Source organism: Numenius arquata, chromosome 4, assembly GCF_964106895.1.
Source record: "Numenius arquata chromosome 4, bNumArq3.hap1.1, whole genome shotgun sequence".
Classification (NCBI taxonomy): Eukaryota; Metazoa; Chordata; class Aves; order Charadriiformes; family Scolopacidae; genus Numenius; species Numenius arquata.
Genome location: NC_133579.1, coordinates 57,592,225 through 57,615,221, shown reverse-complemented (window position 1 = coordinate 57,615,221; position 22,997 = coordinate 57,592,225). Strand labels below are relative to the sequence as shown.

The window sequence follows — 22,997 nt, the reverse complement described above, 5'->3', positions numbered from 1 at the left end:
TCATGCAAATAACAAGAAAAACCTGTAGTTACCCCCAGCAGGGAACAGCATGCTGGACAAATAATATTCAGATCTAGATTTCAGAACAGAGGAGCAGCCTTAACTCCACCTGCAGCCAGCAGAAACCGGCAGAGCTCAACCGCTCCGAAAAACGAATCTCGCAGAATCCACATCTGTTTTTACTGGAGGCGGTGATGTAAAATAGGCTTTAAAACCCACCCTTCATAAAGCCAGTTAATTATATTTCATAGAACGTTTATGTTTACTACCTCACTGACACACACGACGGTGTTTTCCCACACGAGGCAGGACTCTCTGCTTTCGCCCGTCTGAGAGCGCATCGAGGGAACGGTCTGACACATCTCCGCCATTTAAACCACGCCAATTGGTAACCTCGGGCAACATATTAAAAACTTTGTGTACAAAGAGGCACTTAGACGTTTTTGGAAGCACACAAGGAAGCCAAGATAAGCACTTAATATGGCCAAGCTTAACCAACACGGCTTTTTTTTTTTTTAATCCCCTCCTCTAAAACCGGCGTTTATTGCCTCAGGAAAGGGGCATTCGGGGCGAACCCCGAGCAGACGCGTCTCTCCCCACAGCGAGCTGGCGCACACCGGCCGGAGGGCAGCGGCAAGCCCAGGGGAAGATGACACCCGCCGAGCAGACCTCTCGCAAAGAAGCGGCACCTCCACAAGCTCCGGAACTCTTCTTCGGCCACCTCCAGAGAAGACTTACCCCCCGCCCCGGGGCGGGGCCGAGGCCGGGCCGGGCCAGCAGCCCCTCACCTCACCTCAGGCCCGGCCTCGGCCCCGCCTGCTCCTTTCGGCGGGAAGGGCGCGCGCTGCCCGCCCCACGTGACGGGTAAGGTCCCCGCCCTCCCCGGGCAGGAGACCCCGCGGAGGGCGGCAGGGCGCAGCGCTCCCGCCCCGCCTCCTCGAGGAGGCGGGGATCGGGTGGGCGGGGATCGGGTGGGCGGGCACCCCCTTCCCCTCCCCACCGCCCCCTCGCCTACGACGGTGACCCTGAAAACACCCTCGGGCTCCAATCTCCGACCGCCGTCCCGCCCGTCGGCCAATCCACGGGCTCCTTCCCTTCCTTTCGCCGGCCAATCCGAAGGCGCAGGCCCGCGCCCGCCCTCGACAGCCAATCAGGTGGCGGAGTGGTGGACGGACCCTCCTCCTGCTCCTCCTCCTCTTCCACCGCCTCGTCGCTAGCCCCGGTGCCGCGGCGCAGGCGGGCGGCTGCTGCTGCGCCGGGCTGCGGACGGCAGCCCCTTCCCCGCGGCAGCAGCTGCTACCGCCGCCGCCTGAGGGGCTTCGCCCCCCCGCCCCCCCCTGCTCTGCTCTGCTCTGCTCGCCGCTACCCTTCCGCTGGCGCAGCCCGAGCCATGCTGCTCCTGGCCGTCGCCTTCATCGTGGCCTTCGTCCTCCTCCTCTACATGGTGTCGCCGCTCATCAGCCCCAAGCCCCTCAAGCTGCCCGGCGCTCACGTCGTGGTGAGTGGGGCGCCCCGGGACGCGCCGGGCGAGGAGGAGGAGGAGGTGGACGGGCGGGGGTCCCGGTCGCCGCGCCTAGGGACCGGGCCGTTGGCGGGGCCTTCCCTCGACCCGGCGGCTGTGGGGGGAGGAGGGGTTCCTCACCCTCGGCCGTTTTGTCCGTTGGGCCGGCGCGCGGGTCGGGGCGAACGGAGGACGGGAGGCCGCTGCCGCCGAGGTGTGCCCCCAGCGCTGTGGCACCGGGGGGCATGGCGGCGTTAGCGGCATCCGCGAGGGAGGCCCTGCTCCGGGGGCTTGTGTGAGCGGAGGAACGGCGGGGGCTCCGGCGGAGCCTGCGGGCGGTCGATTCCTGCAGGCTGGTGTCAGGCTGGTGGCGAAGGGCCGCGCCGGGGAGGTTCAGCGCTGGGGGTGGCCGCGGGCTTGCAGGAAGTCTTGGCGGCTGGCTGTAGCACCTCAAGCTACCGAAACGTGGGAGCCGTAAGTCCGAGCGATAAGGAAATGACCTGTGCAGATGATTCTGACAACCGCTGTCTGTCCCGATTGGCTTAAGGCGATCTTCTGAGTCACCAGCAATGTAAACCATCTTCAGTCTTAATGTTGACTTTTTGAGACATGCCTTTTGTATTTTTGAAGTTACCGATCACCTTGAGTTTTGTTTTCTTGTAGCATTTCCCAAGGTGTGTGTGCTCCTAAACAAAAGACAAAATCTGTTGTTTTCCTGGTGTAAAAAGCAAGCCAGATGTGAGGAAATGGGAAGACTAATACAGAGGAAGCAGTCAGATGATACTCATGCATCTTTTCGTCTTTAAGTACATAGATAGCGATGTCTATGAGCAATATTTTGACTGACTGTAGTCAACATGGTATAAGTAAGTATTCAGAAGGAAGTCTTTAGAAGAACGTAGTGTTGAAACAGTTCATGAGTAGCACACCACTATACATTGTATGGGTGTGTGGCTGCCGGGGGGGGGGGAGGGGGTGGTGGAGGAAGGGAAACAATACCCAGAGGCTTTCAGGTGTATCACAAAATAGCATATTTGGACACACGAGAGCAAATGAGTTAAGCAGCTGAAAGGTTCAGGGTCCTACAATCAGCTCCCTTAACGTAGGACATACCTCAGAGGTTTAAAGCTATGCAGAGAAGCTCTAGTTTGCTGTTTGATTAAACTTACTTTTAAGGGGTGAGTAGGTGGTGCTTGCAGATTCCCTTTTTAACAGTGGAAGTTTGAGATAACCCAAGAAGTTAGATTTTTAGGTGCAAGTGAATTTAAAGCTACTCTAACTTTAAAAACATTTTTTTTAGCTCTGGTGCTTTTTTTTGTTTCATTTGAGGTTTTTTAATTATTATTTTTGGAGCTCTTCTTTGGAGGATGGAGCTGTCCCCAGAATGATTTAGACCTGTCCAAGTTGCAAGAGTATTCCAAAGTTGCTTTATGCAATAGGTGTTACTTGTATGCCGTAACTGGCTTTATGGCATCATATACTGTGTGAGGTGTGTTTGAGCTTGCATTAAGGTTCTCTGGTTATGGCTTTTCCCACAGAATTAATGCTTGCTAAGGAGGAACCCTTAAGTAGGATTTTAAGAACCCTTCAATATTGTGGAAAAGCAAAGGTGAAGCAGACTTTCTGTGACTTTTATGCAGAAATAGAATAGCAAACAATAAAAAGTTTAATGGATTTTATTCCAAAATTTTGCTGGTTCCTTTTTTTAATATATTGTGATTGTCCCAAGTTTTATGTGTTCTTTATGTGATTAAACTATTTAAAAGCTGCTGCACTGGTTCTAATGAGAATGGTTCATTTAAGAAAGTTCACATTGAAAACTAGGAGACTATTCTTGTTTGAGAAACCTTCTCCCTGTAACCACTGCCATTAATTATATTAGCAGTTTAAGCTCAACTTGATACGAGTGGAAACACAGTGTTCCTGCAAATCTTATAAAATTAGGAGTACAGCTAGAGAAGTAACTATATTAATATATCGATGGAGGAAAAGGCTGTAGATATATTTAACTTGATACACGTAAAAATCTGCAGGTAAACAGTTTTATTGGTGTCGCCACTGGCAGAGCTACTTGTTTTATTTTGAATTTAGTTATGCTTTTAAAGTATTCATGCAAATTAATGAAGTATGGAGCAACTGTTTCAGAGTTCACTAGTTCTCAGATTTGTAGATGCTGTTAACGCTGGGTACTTGTATACTTGGATTTCAAATTTTCTAGTGTAATGCATAAAGAAAAATATTGGATGGTGGTACTGTAAATCAGAAATTTTGTTCAGTGAGGCTTTCCACATTGTGTGTGTAAAGTGAATTCTTACAGTGTATACTGGGAGTAAGTGTTCTCTGCAACTGAAATAACTGAGAGACTTCATGAAAATATTTAAGGACTGTAACATTATCTAAGGACTTCTTTGAAGTCTTCTCACAGAAGAATATCAAAATCTGTTAAGGTGATCTGCATATGTAAATTTTTTAGTTTATGACTTGATTCACATAAGGCTGTAGATTAACATTTGTTAGTCTTTGTTGGGCTTCAGTTAAACCCAATAAAGGAACAGAGGCCTGCAAATAGCGCATCTAGCTGGTTAAGCCCTCTCAAGAGGGTAAGTGATTACCATTGCACAGTAAGTAAAATTTTTCAAGATAGATACTTGAATAAATTGTTTTTCTGAAGCAGAAAAAGTCAGTCTTATCTAGGAGCTCTTCTTTCTGTGGGCCTGTTTAAAGTATCATGAAAATATACGTTACATTTCTGAAGGAAGGTCACTGGGCAACTTCAGATGCTCTAATGTACCAGTTATTGAATTTTCAACTTAAGTCAGCATTCTTTTCACTCTTAATCCTTCATAAAAAGGATTTCTCTTCACTCCTAACAGTTACAGTTAACAGATGTTTGAGTTATGGCTAAGTAACTGATTCTGGCTGCCTTTTGGGGTAGAAATTTGAAACGGAAAACTGTGGGTTTTTTCTCTGCCCTTTCCTGGAGTCACTTGCATGATGGAAGTGCTCACTGTGTTAGGTGAGGCATGCTTTCTGAAGGAATCATGATCGTGGGAGTCTTTTTCTTGGAAAAGAATGCTATTCAGAGTGAGAGTCTACAGAACTCCAGATTACTAGTGGCCTGATTTTGAGGGTATTTTCACCCTCGCTTATCTGTTATGTATTTTGGTGGCCCCACTGAGCACCATTAAATAGAAAGGACTTCCCTGCTATCAAATTGGCTGAAGTATCAGGTATAGCTTACTTAAAGCAAAATGCTTTTTAGATGTCTAATACTACTTGCTCTGTTTTTAGCATGACTAGGGAAGTGTTCTCAAATAAAGGGTATAAAAGTTATTTTTGTGCTGTAGAGCTGCTGCTTCTTGTGCTGAACTTCTCCGTGCTTCAAAAGTGGGAAGACTATTTTATACATCTTTTATTTTGCCATTGGCTTTAACTTTTTCCTTGTTCTCAGGCTACATATTAGCAAATCACCTGTTCTGTGAGAATAAGCAATTATTTTGGTAGCTGGTAATAATAGTAGTCAAGAAAATGAAAATAGGATAAGGCAGTCATCACTTCATGTGCATCATGCTCACTTGTATCATATTTACCTGCCTTTTGTTGGGAATGTTACATCTGCCCTACACACGTTCTCTCTGTTCTTTCCTTCCACTTCTCTACAAAGGTACTTTGTGTGATTGAGCAGAATGCAACAAAAACTTAAGATGTTAGGGCAAAACCAGCCTCCTGTAAATACCATGAGCAATGTTTAGAAACTATCTTTGCTGAAATACCAATGCTAACCTTCCCTTTCTTGTTTCAGCCTTATTCTTTCTAATACCAAGTTGAAATTTTCGCAAAAAAACCCCTGAGATCTCAGTGATATGAATACAGTTTATCGAAGTTTATGGATTAACAATAGCAGAAAATGTAAAGGTGTTCTCTGCTTGGATTATCTCCTGGACATAGTTCAACATGATCATGCCAAATCCACATGCATAAGGGTCATCTCTAGTTTAGAAGTAGTTTCACCACTTCTGTGCAGCGCCCAATTTGATAACTGCGGTCAGCTTTAAGGACAGCCAATCTTGCTGTCTCAGCATTGTAGCTCTTGTGTTGGGAGCAATGTGATCTGTGGTTTGGATGCATGTGCATGATTGGACAAGAGGTCATTTTGAGTCTAGTCAAAACCACTCAGAGCAGATTGCAGGGATGTTCTGTGTCACACCTTCTGTCAGAGTACTGTCTAAAAGCATGAAGCCATCTTGTATTCAGTGCCAAGTGAAAGTTCATAGGCTCTGTTGGAGATAGCATATGAATGAAGTCTTGATTTTGATCGTTCCTGACGACAGTTCTGTTGATTTGGAGTTGGACTGTCTCATCAATTGAAGTGAATTTCCAGTATCTCAAATTTGAAGGTCAAACACAGCAATTCTCTGTACCTCACCCCAACATTTCCATTTACCAAGGGCGAAATAAACCCTATGATCTTTAGAAATTGAACTTTGTGATTGAGCATCATAGCTCGAGAAGTTGGAGCCGGACCCTTTCTGGAATAGCTAATTTGGTACCTGTTCTTCTCAAACACAGGAACAGCTTAATAGCACTGCTCAAGGGCTGGTAGTATTGCATTCTGAACGTCTGAATTAATACTAGGATTTAATTGTCCCTTCCTGTCAAGAAATTCTGCTGTTTTGAGTTGCTGTGATCAGATTTTTATTTTTGCTAACTCCTCTGAGGCTGGGTTACAGTGAAATTTAAAAATGGGGTCAGTAGCAACTCAAATGTCTCAGACTAATGAAATGCAGTAGCGCTGTAGAACTATTGGCCACAAGGGTAAGTAACCATAATAATGTTTAATGAAGCAGATGTGGGCTCTTACTTTAGTTCTGAGCATCTATGTTAGTAACTTATGTACCTAACAGGCTTCATACATTTGCTTAGGCTAACTTCATTGTAGCACAAAGCAAAGTTTTCACTAGCGTTAGGGATTATTTTTTTCTGTTGCGTTAGCTTTCATGCTGAATGTTCTTGAAAGATGTGCGTATTAGTGACAGCCTCCCAGATAATTGATATTGCCTTTTGTCGCTGACCTGATATGAACCCTATCCAGTGTTCTTGGGTCTGACCGTGAATAAAAACTTCCTTTTCCCACTTCTTGCATGACTTCAGACTTCGTCTTTTTCAAATGAATGTCAGCGTTGTCTGACAAGCCAGAGGCTTGGTGCTAGTACCTCTACCTTCAAAGAATTTCTCAAGCACTGGTGCAGTTGACCTGTTCGTGATACTCAACAGTTTGTGCAGGCAACAATCAGCTGTCTCTCTGTGCTATGCCAAAAATTTGGAATTGGAGCCGTCTTCCGTGCACAATGGTTAGTTCCTGTGCTGGTATACCTCTGCTGTTGAAAATCTGTTGAGGCAACTCATGAGTGCTGTGGAACTGAGGTCTGACTTAATGTATCAAACTGAGTCTTTTAATCTTTTCTGAGATGTATTGACATCTTGCAAGCTATTTTGGGAATACACTAGAATTCTTAACTTCTTTCCATCGTGAAGCATTAGATTATTATGGGGTACTGCTGAAGTCCCAAATTGTTAGCTAACACTTGTGCTCTTACAGACTTCACTTATTTTGAAAGCAGTCATCCTTGGGTCAGAACTCTACCAACCAGGTCTTCCATTTCCAGTACAGGACATGCATCTTGGAGTCAACCTCAAAGTTTTGAGTAGTGTGAAGCTCATTTGCAGAGAGAGTCAGTTAGAAACTAATCTGAAGCAGCTATGTCTAACAATAGAGCAAGCCTAAGAAGCTGAAGTTAATCTTTGTTAATGTTACACCCAGTCTTGGTCCACTTGTGACTGAAGAGGAACCAGTTAAACCATGGACTGTGGTGTAAATCTTTGTTTGCTGGGACTATTTGATTTACAGGAAGCTATTTTTCAAGGTTAGTGATAAAATACTTGTATGATAGAAGAGTTTAGTGATACATGGGAATGTACTTCTCACTCTTCTGACTCTACTGCCTCCAGGAGCGGAAAGAATTTTAAGGATAATGCAGCTCTGAGAACAAAACTGAGGCATTGGCAGATGGGGAGACAACAAAAGGCTTTTGATAGGGTGTGTAGTTAAAAATCGGGGATATTTGCTTTTCCACTAATTAGCTCAATGCCTCCCATTTTCTCATGTTTAAAATGGAGGTGATACCTTACTTCCTCGGAAGTCTTTTGAAAGTTTTTGATAAAGAACAAAAAATGATTTCCAGAGCAATCTGAATCATTTCTTTTTCAAATTATTAGGAAATCTGTATTTCAGAACTCATTTCATCAACGTATTTTTTTTTTCCAATCACTGCTTCTAGGCATTTTGTTCCAATATTTTCCCAGTTATAGCCTCTTAGTATGCTGTTAAAAGAAGATTCAAATAATTTGTGTATATAACGAAGACACCAGTGTTTAAGGACTAAAGGCACATGCAGACTAGGCTTAAATGAACCTGTCATCTAAAAGCAGTGTCAAACAGGCAGACGTTTTTGCTTTAGTCAAAAAGAGGCCAGGATTGTCATCTACATGCTATTCCACATGGAGTTCATCAGTAGGTTTATTGAGGCTAGTGAGAGAGGTGTTAAGATGACTTTAACCTGTCTATTAGTATTATTTGACAGTATATCCTTCTGCAACATGTGATGCAGGGCTGTAGACATCACCCTGCATTTGTCTATGGACAAACTATTAATTTCCTATTTATGTATAAGAATTCTCAGTGTTACAGTTTAGAGAAAGAAGAAAAGGTAATGGAAGTTTAAGTGCTGGCATCCCTGCAAAACTGGAATTGCGGGATGGCACGGAGAATTCAGGATCCAGACTGGGAGGGTCAACTGTTGAAAGAATTAATTTTTTTTTACTGAGAAATAAGGTATTTTCTGCTTATGTGTATGTGATGATATCTTCAGCAGGCAATCTGCAGTTGTTAATTTTACAAATAATTTCTACTGCAATCCAGTATAGAGGGGCAATATGTAATTGTATTACTATGGCTGACATCAATAGTGATTTCAAACTTCTAACTACTTCTGCTTTTAGAAGTAACATACAAAAATTACTCAAAAGCATGTGAACAGCCCATGTGGGAGTGGGTGAAAGTGTGCCTGATGTAAGAAATGAGAAAAAAAAGTCCGCTGAAGTAAAACTGGTTTTGCGGTATAAAGAAACGCTCATCTACTCTTATTTTTCATTCCTACTCAATAATTAACTAACATTAGTGTATCTACTGTATTCATACCTCACTGGATGATATTTTAATCTCAGTATATTTTTAGAATTTTCATTTAATTGGACTCTTACCATATGAGAGAAGGGATGAGAATAGTGTACTAACATTGCCATTTTCAAATAACTTTTAGGTAACTGGAGGCTCCAGTGGAATTGGAAAATGTATTGCTATTGAATGTTATAAGCAAGGTGCTTTCATAACGTTGATTGCTCGGGATGAGGTAAGTGTGTGTGCACTTTTACTGACTAAACTGTTCACAAAAACTGTATAGGTGGGGAATAATTTTGGAATTGATAATTATTCATACTTTGGTGTTTATTTTAAGAGGATCCGAAGCATTTCAAATTAATGCATTTGAAGAGAAGAGGTGGCTGCCTTTTTAAGGAGTGTAGCCCAACATAGAATTTTTGATTAGCTTGCCTTAAAACTCTGCCACTGCTTTCACTACTTTTAATTACATACACTGTCTAGATTTGTGGCAGAGGACAAAAGCAGGAAAACCCCTATATTCTTTTAAAACTGTAGAATTTCTTTGTAGTAAGTGACAACTGGGGGATTAAAGACAATTCTTAAAATTTATTTTGGTGTCTAATCAACATCATATCATAATTTTTACTACTGAGAAATGGTTCATCAGGACAGCTTTGGAGGAAGGCAATCCTGCTTCAGCAGGAGAGTTGGACTAGATGATCTCTATGGTCCCTTCCAACTCTAAAAAAAAATTCAGTGAAATTCGGTTGCTTTGGGTTTTTCTAACTAAGAGATTCAGAATGTAGTTGGAATGACTCTGTTTTCATAATGGGTTGTTATTTTATTTGTAGAGAAAAAACCTAATTATTCAGGAAATAAAAGCGCTTAACTTTTTGGGGGAGCCTTAGTCCCAGCTGTCTTTGAAAATTTACTTACATTTGATAACTTATTTTGCATGACCTTAAAAGCAGCCAGAATTAACACAATTCTTCTTGAAATGAGCATGACAATTCGAATTTACCAGATTTTAATTTAATTTTTAGAATAATTTCATGACAGTGATTGTTCTTTAGAATAGTTTATGTAGTAATATATAAATATAAAATAGAACCAAAGTACAGGAGAAAAATTAATACCGAAGTCTTAGGTGCTCTGTGTAATTGTATGAAACAAAAACATTAAATCTGTTACTGGCTTTAGAAGATGAAGTGAGAAACAGATAAACGAGTTCTGGTAGCTTGATGGAGTTCACGTTTTCACCATATATTTATAAAAATTGTAAAACAGTAATAGTAAAGTGTTATAACTAGTTGAGGATAACTTTTTGGGGGTTTAGGGAATGTTTTTAAGCCTTATTGAAATACTGAACTATTTTGCTCTCAGAACTGCAATGCTTTAGCTGTTCTCGTATCCATTTCAGAACAAGCTGTTGCAGACAAAGAAGGAAATAGAGAAGTATTCTGTTAATGACAAGCAGGTAAGATCACTGCTAACAGTTGTGTGTTTTGTTTAAAGTAGTCGCTACAACATAGTTCAGTAGTCCTGTCTATAAAACAAAGCGGTTTGACAAAAGAGTATTCAGTATTTGAATTCAAAAATACCAATCTAATTATATACGATGCTCTGAACTCTGCTATGTTTGATGTTGCCTAGCTAGTGCTTAGCATGCTTTTTTTTTTTTTTTTAGAGAAAAAGATAGATGTCTTCAGCTGTAGGTGTAGTGTGTTTTTTGGGATAGCTGCAGTGTACTGTCACTCAATAAGCATTTGTATTCTTCAAGGTGAAGTGGAAGAACCAACTTACTTTTTTTTTTCCAAATCTCGTTTTGCAATTCATAAATACAGTGATTGTCTTAGGAAAGAAGTTCAGATACTTGTTTCCAGGTTTAGTGTACTATGTCATGCTTGTATTCCTTTTCCTGGCAAAGTACTGTAAACATACACAAATTAAATTTGTGAATTTCTGAGACTTCTAAACACTGAAGCTGTTTTGGCAAGTAGATAGTGCACTTGTGCATAAAGGCTCTATTTTAGAGCTTGGGGAGGTGCTAGGTGAGTTTGCGATGTTCAAAATACGCAATTTCAAGCTGAAATGCTAACATTATTTTTTCGCAGTACTAAAAATGAAGGGGATGGGGAAACAGTACTGGGTCTGTTAATGTCTTTGATTTCTCCTTTCTTGTATTCCAGAAGCTTTTGTTACTTTCATGGTTACAAATACAAGCGATTTATTTGTGCGTGAAAAGGCATTTGAATTGATTAATTGGATATTCTGTTGAAAAGAAGCAAAGGGAAAAAGTCGAATCCAATAATGTTAGTACTAGCTGATACAAAATTCTCTTAATACCTCCATTTATTAGATAAGATTCTGTCTTCACTTCCTTATATTTTTGTCAAATGGCTCAAGCTGACTTTTTCTTTTTTCTGTGCACGCTGCCTTATTCAGCTCATCTTTATTTGAAAAACTAAGCCATTTGAGGTGAGGAGAAACTATGTTGCCCATTTAAAAATAAATAAATAAATCCTGATAACCATTTTCTTTTAGCTGCTCTAGTAGTTTCCCAGGTTTAGCATTAAAGTTAATCCCTGGTCAAACACTGTGTTTGGATGTTCCTGTTAAAATCTGTCCAAGGTTGATAGATGCAGACTTCTTAAAATAATATTTCTTGGTGCATGTTCACAAGAGTTTTGGCTGGAATCTCAGAAAGTACCTTCAAGGCTGAGCAAGCTCCAGTGTGGACTGAACAGGATGGCTTTTGCAAAAGCAGCTTTAGATTTCCACCCATGTTAAGCATAGGCTGGCTCTTCTGTAGCTATTGTTGGGCTGTAGACAATGTCACAGGGAAGTCTGCCTGATCGAAATGCAAAGAACAGAACTGGAAAAAACGGGGAGTCTGGGGCAGAGCTCATACTGGAACAGCAGATCAGAAGTTAGGAGGTGAGGGTAGCTGAACTGAGAGAAGCTATACAAAAGAATTGCTGAAAGAGCATACACAAAGATGATGTCTGATATGGATCACATACACAGAGGCTGTTAAATTTATTAGATGTTGAGCTAAGAGGCAAAGGTCCTCAGGAAAGATTACTTTTTACATGAGCATATGCTGTTGCCATTCAGCTCTTGGATATATACATGAAACCAGGTGGTGTTGACAATCAGGGTCTACATACATTTTGCATTACATCTACATACATTTTATGCCCATCTACGTACATGTTAGTGTTCCATTTGGCAAATGTTCTTTTAAAGATATTCACTAGCAATTTATTTAGAGTGCTGATAGTGCAGCCTTTGTAAGTGTGCAATGGAACAAAGTCCTTGCTCTTAGAGGTTTGGGGTTGTTGGTTTTTTTCAATATTTCTTAAATCCTTCTCATAATGTAGAATATTCCCACTTACTTCACTGGGAGTTGAATTTATTGTGAAAGCTTTAAGATCCAACACCATGCAATATTTAGGAAAAAAAGGTGAGGAGCAGGGCTGGGGATATTAGACTATTTCTGGCAGCATATTCTGTGTCCTAGGTGTGGATCTATAATGCATGCTCTGGAGTGGAGGTAATCAGTATATATAGCAGAAGAAAGAACGTATGATAATAGAAGCGAAGAGGTGAATTGTATAATATGACAGTAGTTAATAAAAGCTGTGGTAGTTGCTGAGTGTGTCGTTCACATTATGAATAACTAATCTATGCGATCTGGTATATTAACCAACTGCTCCAATTTTGGTACAGAACTTTTTTTAACCTCCTCATTGATCTTGCAAAGACATCCAGATAATAAATCAATGGTTTTTATTTTCAACTGCTATTTTGTTCTCAAACCTATGTAAAAGATGAATATTTCCAGAAAGTAATAAATGCCCTAAGGGGAGATGCATGTAGACCCACCAGTAACTCGCACCACAAGTTTACTCTGATGTCCAACTACACACAATGCTGGGAGGCAGGAATAGCCAACCTGCTGTACAGGAATGGCAAGCAGATTCTGTTTATGCAGCTAAGAAGTGTTGCAGTCTGACCAGAGGCAGAGCTGCTAAATAACTAGCTGCCAAAGCAGTTAGTTACACTGTGGTAAGCTTTTTTTTTTGTGTGTGTGTGTCCACATGCTCCATGACAAGTGGTCACGATGATACTTGTACAAACTGGTGATGACTTTTTTGATTTCACCTCAAACTGAGTTTAAATGAATTGACCAAAGTAACAGAAAGGATAGAAATTGGAACAAGAATACAGGAGTCCCTTCTTTTATTGCGCTGTGAGATTGCTTCTCCTTTCAAGATGATTAATTACCCTGAAGCTCTGCTGGATTGCTCAGCAGAGAGGGTAGCTTGTTTGTAAATACCTGGCCAAACTGGTGTTTGTAGCGATCTTACAGTTTGTAAGTGGTAACCCAAAGGCAGTGCTTCCTTTGGCCAGAAGTTGATTTGAAGGTGCTTCAAATCAAGTTTCTGAGATCATCTTGCTGAAAGTAATCAGTACCTTTAAAGAAAAGCAGGGCCCGATTTTTAGCTGCAACAGAATTTAGATATCACTGTCATCTGTTTTTTCTTGTCCTGTCCTGCCTGCCTCCCCTGCTTTCTCCCCCAGGCCTATGCATATTTTCAGTTTTCTGTATCTTTCAACCTAAACCCCATAATCTCTGGCTTCCAGACAAGAAGTAAACATCTACACATTACTTCACTTTTTAGGTATTTAAAACACTGTGCAGCTAGTCAGTTTCTCATAGAATTTTTATTTTAGTTTTGTCGTTGACATGTCCCAATTAAACAGTGTGTAGCTAAGCTTACTACCATTCTTCAAAAAACATTTTTTTGAAAAAAGTGAGTAGCGTGCAATACCATTGCTAAAGTTAGCAAGTTTGTAACACTTGCTTTATGCATTTTGCAAAAGCTTTTTTGGCAGTGCTGATGCTGCAGTTTCAGAGCGACAGTCTGCAACCATGCCTTTCTATGATGTGGGAAAAAAAAAAGTTTTTCTTAAAAGATAGCCTAAGTCACACAAATGGTTTGACTTGTATGTAGCACTGTGGAATTTTGACTACCTTAGAATAGTTTTTATTAAACGTTGTGTAAATAACTCGTCATAGTGTGCCTTAGTACAGTAAATAAGAAATGATACTTTGCACATGAGTAGCTTCTTTGAAGATCCTCAAGTGCTTATTTGTTCTTAATAGAGTCTTCATTATACTCGAATGTGTGTGTGTGTGTGTGTGAGGGGGAGGAGCTCGGAGGGGGCAGGGATTGCTTTCTCCAGTGCAAGAGAAGTGCAAACTGGTCTGTCAAAAAGACTTCTTGTTTTTCTGGAAAAGGTGTCATTGGGTTTTGTTTCATTTTGAAAGGCTCAGAGTCAATAGTTACTGGACTGACTGTGTTGTAAAAATTTTCACTTTCCTTTTCTAGGTTGTACTATGTATTTCTGTTGATGTATCTAAAGACTATGAACAAGTGGAGAATGTTCTAAAACAGGTGAGGAAGTAACTGTAACTATGTATCTTAAGAAGCTTATCTGTGTGTGACTTATTTCTAATGGAAATAGTGTCTTATAACGGTACTGTGCTGTGGGAAGGGGTTTTTTTCCTGCTAAAGAACATCTTAATCTTTGTCCCCTCTTCCAGGCTCAGGAGAAGCTGGGGCCAGTTGACATGCTTGTAAACTGTGCAGGAACATCAGTTACAGGAAAATTTGAGGATATTGAAGTGAATTCTTTTGAAGTGAGTGAGCATACTTTTTCATTTTATTATATGATGATTTCTTATTCAACCATTCTAACAATTAGATAGCATTCCTGTGCCTTTGCAGACTTTGTATGAATAGTGATACACTTGATTTGTGGTAGCTGTCAGAATTAGAATGTATCTTTACATTTGCAAGGATTGTCTCTTGATTCTCACCTAACTATTGGTCTGTTGCTGGGTCAGAACAGTGAATTCTCCCTCTTGGATAGAGTCCTCAAGATGGCAGAAAAGCCTGGCATGTATTTTTGTAGTTTAATGCACTGTGAAAAGCACTGAATTTCACATGGTATAATTTTTTTTTTCTGGTAAAGTTTGTTGTGTGTTTTAAAAATATTTTTCACCTGTTTAAGAAAAATTTTACTGTTACCAGTATTAAACTGAGGTGCACAAATTGTTTGCAGCTTGAGAAGCTGCTGCTCTGAAAACACAAAAAAAGAAATACTCCAAACCCCTCCCCTGTATTTTAGTTATTTTATGCCCACAGCCCTCAGGCACCAAGTCATCTACAGATAACATTGAAACATCTGAAAAAACTAAATAGGCATAATTTATAATAAATCTGATCATTCTGTTGCTTGTATAGGCTATCATTTTTGTTCTAGGTCTTCTAGAGAGTGAAATGAAAGACTTCCCCATATCCATCAAAGATTAAAATCTCTGAAATGCATGAGTACATAGTGGGTTTTTTATTTCTTGTTTTAGAAAGCTCTGTAAATTGTCATTTCAGTATGCTTTCATACATTATATGTAAATGGATTGCTTCCTGGACACTCTTTATGTTAGATTTTGCTTCAAATGTTCTTTTTGCCTGGAAGGTCTTGTGGTTCAAAGTATTATCAGTATTCTGGATGCTGTTAAGACTTGTAGATAGACTGGATTTCTTTTGGCTTGAAGTGAGATTTTTAGCTATAGAACAGTTTATGAAGCTGTAGGATAGAAAACAATTGTTTCTTTTCCCAGCTGATAGAACCACAAATCTAGTGAATTTTGTTGTTAAAGCAGACTGAAATAGGGATTTTTGGTAAATAATACCAAACAGCAGAATGAGTCTGAATCTGTGACTTAAATACCATATTAATATCGTTTGTACAGAGATTAATGGCAGTCAATTATCTGGGTAGTGTTTACCCGAGTCGAGCAGTGATTGCTACCATGAAGGAACGAAGAATGGGAAGGATTGTGTTTGTATCATCTCAGGCTGGGCAATTAGGCCTATTTGGTTATACAGCTTACTCTCCAACAAAGTTTGCTCTTCGAGGGTTGGCTGAAGCCCTGCAAATGGAGGTATGTGTGCAATAATTTAAGTATTTCTGATTGTAAACAAAAATATTTTTTTTAACTAGCAGTACAGCACGCTTTGATTGAAATAGTCCTTTTTGTGTTGGGCAGCACTACCGATATCTGTGTGCTATGTTGGCCCTTTTTTTGGCAGCAGTACAATCCTATTCCTCTGCATGGGGTTGCAGAAACTAAGCTGATTTCAGTTGCATAAGAGGGAATAGATTGAATCTGTTCCTAGAACTGAAGATGACATGTTCAGACATTTTTTATCATATTTTAACTAAAAGCGCTTGGATTTTCTGTCTTTGAGAAAAGTCTTTTTCAAGGCTCTAAGTGCAGAATGGTATTGAAAATCCTATGGATGCATCAATGGTAGGCCAATGATTCCCAACTTGTTTGTGAGGCTGCAGCAAGTGGTATGTAAAACTTGCAGGATAGGTCCACAAAAAAAAAAAAGTTGGCAGTAGTTCATCCTTCTAAATTCTGGTATAGATGAACTTTTTATAGTGCAACGATCTAAGCTTATGCTTAAGTCAAAACTAAAAACCAAACAAATACTGTTTTCATTATTCAATGAAATAAGATTGATAAGTGCATTGTAGTAAGACAGGTAACATTGATTTGAAGATTGCTTCCTTTATTCTTTTGTTAGGAATGTATATTGCATTGTTAAGTGTTTATATATATTAAGTGTCTGTGTCTTGGTTCTAGACCTTTGCATAGTCCCTGTTTTTGCCTTGGTCTGCTCAATGTATGCCTTGATCAGGATAAGTATGTGGGGTAGAACTGCCTTTAATCACTTCTGGCCTGCCAGATAGAACAATGTGACTGCAGGGTCTTTCTTTAGACTGATGACAGATACCTTTCGAAGACTGAATTCTTCAAAACTAAAAATAGGGCATTTATGGGCCTGTGATGTGGTATTTCAGTAAGTGTTTTCAATATATAAAGTTTTTTTACAGATTTGCATTTCTGAATAGTAGTTTCTGAATAGTAGTGCAGTAAGTGATGTAATTCTATGACACAGACATACAAATACATAACTAAATGTAATCCTTGATGGGAGGCCTTCCATTTTTTCTTGCACTTTCTACTTTTTTGTTTCCATAGATTTTGATCCCTTGTAAGTTTATACCATGTGTTGAAAAGCCTTGTAACTTGAATATATCTCTTAAAGATACCAAATTCAAGTTTTAAATTTTTGTTGTTTTTTTCTCATATTTGTTCAGCAGAGAATGTTTGACATAAACAACAACAAAAAAGCATGCTAATAAGCCTCAGTGAAAGTCTTTTTGGCCTTGTGTTTATGAATGCTGAGTACTGGTGTTTGGCAAGGGTTTAGTCTTTTCTTAAAAATTGGCAAAATTAGAGAGCTAAACTACTTCCATGTTCCTCCTAAAGGTCTTGAAAAACACTTAGATTCATCAAATAATTTACCTCAAATGCAAAGTTTTTAGATATTTTTATTAAACAAAACAACACAACCATCTCTTGCTCTTTGCTGTTTTGCTGTCTCATCTAACAGAATTCTTGAATCTTGCAAGTGCTGAATATGAGGGTGACTAAACACTAGAAGGAATTTAAATTCATGCTTGCTCTATTTCTTCAGTCCAAGAGAAATTAATGAAGTTCTGAGGGACATGTAAAGGCTGTCAATATTAAGATAACACTTCCTTTTGTAAATACAGGTAAAGCCTTATAATATCTACATAACGGTGGCCTATCCTCCAGATACTGATACACCTGGCTTTGCAGAAGAAAGTAAAACAAAGGTAAACTGTTCTTCAGTAATGTTATTAAAGCTTCATTTTGTAGTAAGCAATGCATTTCAGATTTCATTCCCTTCGCTAGTATTTTTGAAATCAGTTCGTATTAAGATTTTAAGAAGAATTCCAAAACACTTCCATTTTATCAACTTAACTAGTCAGAGTTAAATAGCTTATAGGACAATTTTGTGTAGTTTATTGTTCTGGCTTTAAATGGAAGAACTGCCTACCTTTCATATCTGAAACACTGGAAAGACTTTCTGTACGCAATCAAAATACTGTTGTGGAATGGTAAACTGTAAAGCTACTATTTGTTTTGATATCAAAGCTTAATGAACTAAAAATAACATTCCTATTTTGTGTCTTTTGATAATAGGCGGTTGTTCTGATAGATGTGACAGATCAAAGTAAACCTCAGTTCCTTCAGTGAAGTCTGCAAACTAACCGTGCCATATGACTATATGTAATGACACAATAGTGGCTGTTGTTTAGTGTTAAAGTAGGAAGGAAATTCTTTTGCGTTGGGTTTGGACTGTAAATGACAATACCACTTTTCAGAAGGATTTGTCAGCAGTAGATCTTTTATTTGACTTTAACTTGAAAGTGGAAGTTTTGACCTTCAAAAATTTAGTTCCATCTCATCATGATGCACACAGGACCCTACATATGAAGTAGAATTCAAAAAACTGCATTCAGGCCCCTGGTTCTGACTGAAGTGTCAGGTAACTTGAGAAAAATGTGTCTTTTTTATTTGCATACCGTGAACTAGAAGCCTGATATCTAAGGAGATCAGCCTTTTCAAGGTGCTCCATCATGTGTAATAGGAAATTGAGGTTGAATTCCATTTTGTCTTTCATTCTTCATGTAGGAATCAGTAGGGATTGTATAACGCAATTCTTGCTTCATTATTTCTTGATATAGATATTCTGTATTAAATATGTACTCCCACACATCCACATAAAGTGCCAGAATTAGACATCTGCAGATACTTGTACAGCTTGCATATTCTGTGGGATTTTTCTCTTCATAATAGCCTATTTCAGGGAAATAGTCACCAGCAAAATGCACAGTTCATCTAAGATGTCTCTTTTAAAAAAGATTCAGTGAGATTTATCTTGTCAAAATGTGTTGTCTTTTAAGCAAAGTCTTATGCTTTGCTTTAGCATACATGAAGTCTTGGGGTGACTTGCACCTGTCGTGATAGTGCACCTCAAATCTCTACAATATTGCATTGCTCTGACAGTTCAGATACTCATTTATTATTGTTGCATTTATTTAATACTACTTAGTTTAGAACATGTGTCTCTGTAGTTTGCATTTCTTTAGGACTATGCTGTTTTTCTCTGGTATCATTGAATACAGTAAAAGAAAATGTCAGGAACTAGGATACAGCTTTCCTGTGTATAATCATTAAGATTTTTTTTTCGGTTGGTTTTTTTGAGGTAACTGCTTTACAAATGACAACCATACTTTGGCTTACTGACTAGCCAGATAGAGTATTTAATGGCTGATTTCTGCCTTTTTCTCAACATGTCATTAACTTTAGCTGTTGCTGCTGAACAGCTATTAATTTTTTTCCCAAACTTGTAGTATTTGAATTACTGTTGACATCCCTATATCTTTCAGATTTGGTTGGTACTGGCCAGTAAGCTCAAAAGTACATAGGGGTTATGAGATGGATATCTGATGACGTAAGCCATATCATTGTAGGAAAGCATGTAAAAGGTGTTCGTATATGATTTCTGCTGGCAAATTCCCCCCACCTCCTCTAAAATACACATACTTTAAAAAAAAAAAAGTCTTTGGTGAGCCTGGTCAGTGAAATCAGGATTCATAATTCTATAGATATTTGGAAATAGGCCTATTTCTGTGAATTTTAATTTATGTAGTACTCTGATAATGAGAGAGAAACCTGTAGTTGCTCAGCATTTCCCTAGAAGTGCTTTTTTAAAGTATTAATTTCAGAATTAAACTAGTCCCAGTATTTGACTAGGCTCAACTGCTTCAATTAAATTTTGTTATTAAATGTATCCAAATTAGCCATTACAACAAGTCGACTTGTGACCAAGTACTCTTTTTCTCCCTAATTTAGCACTGACTTCTTCATTACCAGAACTATCTTAACATATTGAGCATAGCTTGCTGTGCAGTTGGCTCCATCACTGTTTTGTTTGTTAAAAGGACATGAATGACAAACATGTTTCTAAATACTTCAAAGCATATTTTTGCCGTTTGTTTTTGTAACAGACCAGACTTGTTTGGGGTTTTTTTGTGAAAGAAATTGTAATTGCTAGAATAATGGCAATAATTGTGTTCTTCTAGTGAGGTGAAGTGGCATAAATGCCCTAAAACATGAAGAAATAAAATGCAGTGATGGATTTTGGTGGATAGTAGTGTATGGAGTTTGAGAAATTAAAATTAAAAAAAAAGGTTTTTTTGTAGGTTCTTATTTAGGCGTATCTTTTAATTTCTGGCCAAAAAAAAAAAAAACCATAAATGAACTAATGCAAGTGTCACAGAGACATAGTTTAAGCATTGTGATAACTTCTATGGAAAATTAGATACTTGGGGGAGAAACACTTTTTCATATTTTATTAGTTAAAAACTATTAAAAAATGTAACTCAAGTTGGCATTTCCCTTCATAAAATTAGTCTTTTATTTAGGAAGGTGTTTTTATCTTTAAGTGGATGTTTTAGATGACAGCATGATACCACTTGGTAACAGTGATGTCATCCATGACAAAAGACCCCAAACCAAAATTTGACCTTCTTATTTTTCTCTCCTGCGGGTTATTAGTCAAACTTACATTGGTGTTTTTCTACTAAAGCCCTTAGAGACGAAGCTAATTTCTGAAACCTCATCAGTTTGCCAAGCAGAACAAGTCGCCAGAGTTATAGTCAAAGATGCCATCGTAAGTAAATTATCTTTTTAAAGTATGTTCTTTGTTGGAGAGACTGGGATTGCGTGTAATGCTTGTTTAAGACTATAAGACTATGGCTAAGCTAAACGCAAAATCAATTTACACAAAACAGTACTCTTTGTTTAGTTTGAACAAGAAGTATTTTCTTTTTTCTTGTTTCTCCACTGTACCCACAAATGATTTTATACAATCTCCTGAAACTAAAAAGTGTCTGAAGTTGTACATCAGACAGAACAAAATGACGCATCGGTATGATGCAATGTCTCAAAGGCAGATTAGGACTGCTTTTAAAGCACTAAACTCTATTGACTTTTTATGTATTAAATATCATTTGTCTAACCTCAAAAGCTTGTTGGACTATCTTATTTTTCTTGAAGATGAGTTCATTAAAAATAACTTTAAAACAAATGAAGGCAGTCTAGCCTTTTTGGCTTTTAACGTCTTAAGTGTGTGATTTATGAGTGATTAAAATGCATAAAATGCTGCTCATAGTGGTTAAAGTTATATTGCCTTTCTGAGGAATTTTTTTAATGTTTTATGCTATGAAATGCTTGCACGCTTAGTAAAGCACCTCAAAATGGAAACAAACACAAAATTTCATCTTCATAAAGTGATTAAATCCTAAAATCTGTAATTATTTTACAGTTCCAAATACTTCTGGTCTTCAACTTGATTCATACCTACAGCAGGTGTTTAGTTGTTACAGTATTTTCAGAAACATGGCACATAAACACAAAATCATGTTTGGTTTTGGGGTGGTGAGTTTTAAAAGCAAGCACTATCTCACATAGTGTTCTGCTTTGGTGCTTAAGGAAAACTAATCTCCTCTCTAAGCATCTGGTATTTCTACACCATGGTTTCCAGCACTTTGGATGATATATTTGTTCAGACATGGTCTTTATGTACTCAAGCCATCAGCTGAGAGACTAAAATAGAAATTAAAAGGTAGCTCTGTACTGTAGGAACTTGCAGTCCTCTCAGATGTGCATTGGGAAATAACTCAACTAAATCCTATATCCTCTACTACTTTACAGAGATTCACTCCTAACCCTGATTCAGGAACATCACCTTTTCCTTTCACTTCTGCCTTCCATTAGTTTAGTCCTGCAGCGTTTCAAAAAGTCCATTTTCCAGCATAAAGTCTGCTGGAAACAAATAGGAGAAGCCTGGGAGTCAGAGCGATAAAGCTGCAATTTTTCTGATGAGTAGTCAAAAAACAGCAACCAAACAACTTTTTCCTGGTGTCTGTCCCCCCTCTTCTGCCAGCTACATTGCTTAGCAGGCTCTGTATCTCGTGGTTTTGAGGAGGGCAAGTTAAAAATCCTTGTGATGCAGATGAAGGAGGACCTGTTACCTGGCATTTGAAATATACCCCCTGCCAAATCACATGTGGTGATAAGCCACTTTTAACAAAAGGCAAGCAGTATTTATTCTCCAATTATAGTAGTGATTGGTGATCTGACAGCGTTAGGGTGTAATTCTGTCTCTGAAATGTATTTACAGATGGGGGGACTATCATGTATATTTTCTATCAGTAAGCATGCTTCAAGAAGAAATTTAAAGCCTTTCTATTGTTTTAAAGAAATCTGCAGTAATTTTGCAATGTTGCTGTATAGCACAAAGTATTTTTGAGTATTTCGAATCTTAATTGTGTTAACTCTTTTGGTTTTTTTTACATCAGTCAGCTAGGTTCATTGAGAATAAATGTTGAAATAAGATACATTATGATTTGCCACTACTGGGTAAATTACTTTTTTCTTTTTTTTAATTGCTGTTTTCCTTCCATCTAGCAAGGGAACTTTAACAGCTCAGTTGGATCAGACGGGTATATGCTATCAATATTGACAAGTGGAATGTCACCAGTCACTTCTATTACTGAAGGTCTTCAGCAGGTAAGATTTGGGAAGGCCCCATAGTCACAATTTCTTATAGCTTGAAATACTTAAAATGTAGAACACTAAGAAAACATTGATTATTTTTTCATCAAATGGGTTTTTAATACTGTGGAGACTTGGGTTTAGGAAACTGAAGTAGTATTTTTCAAGCTGAAGCAGCACGTTGGCAGGAAAGCTACTACTACTACCTGCTACTCCATCCTGAACATAGTTATGATGGTTTTCATGAGCTTGCTTTCTTGATATTATGTAGCATACCTGCCTGGAGCTTTATTTCCCCAAGTAAATAATATGCTGCAGTCTGGGATCTTAAATGAACTGAAAGATGTTTCTCTCTGTTTCCAGGTTGTCTGCATGGGCATTTTTCGCATCGTTGGCCTATTTTACCTAGGAAGTTTTGACAGCATAGTTCGTCGCTGCATGATGCAAAGGGAAAAATCTGAAAGTGCAGATAAGAATGAATAATCTTTATTTTGAATTGAAAGAAGGTTAAACAGTCCTGGACAGCTTGCTGCTTATGTGGGACTCAGTTTTTCTCTGGAAGGATTTAGACTGGAAGTATTTGCATATGTGACAGATGAGTCCCCTCAAAAGCTATGAAAGAGAACAAAAGTACAACTCCAGAAAACGCCAAACTATGCAAAAGTGTGAATGAGGATTAGATTTTTTTTTTTGGTGAT

General features: G+C 38.9%; 1 protein-coding gene across 1 annotated transcript; it reads left to right on the top strand.

The window, feature by feature from the left end:
- Positions 1–1,390: 1,390 nt before the first annotated feature.
- Positions 1,391–22,782, top strand: KDSR (3-ketodihydrosphingosine reductase). The gene is made up of 10 exons (XM_074146561.1): positions 1,391–1,498; positions 8,881–8,970; positions 10,141–10,197; positions 14,120–14,185; positions 14,335–14,430; positions 15,547–15,738; positions 17,424–17,507; positions 20,330–20,413; positions 22,213–22,314; positions 22,663–22,782. Exons 1-10 carry the CDS (start codon positions 1,391–1,393, stop codon positions 22,780–22,782), a joined length of 999 nt encoding a protein of 332 aa, XP_074002662.1.
- Positions 22,783–22,997: the final 215 nt, after the last annotated feature.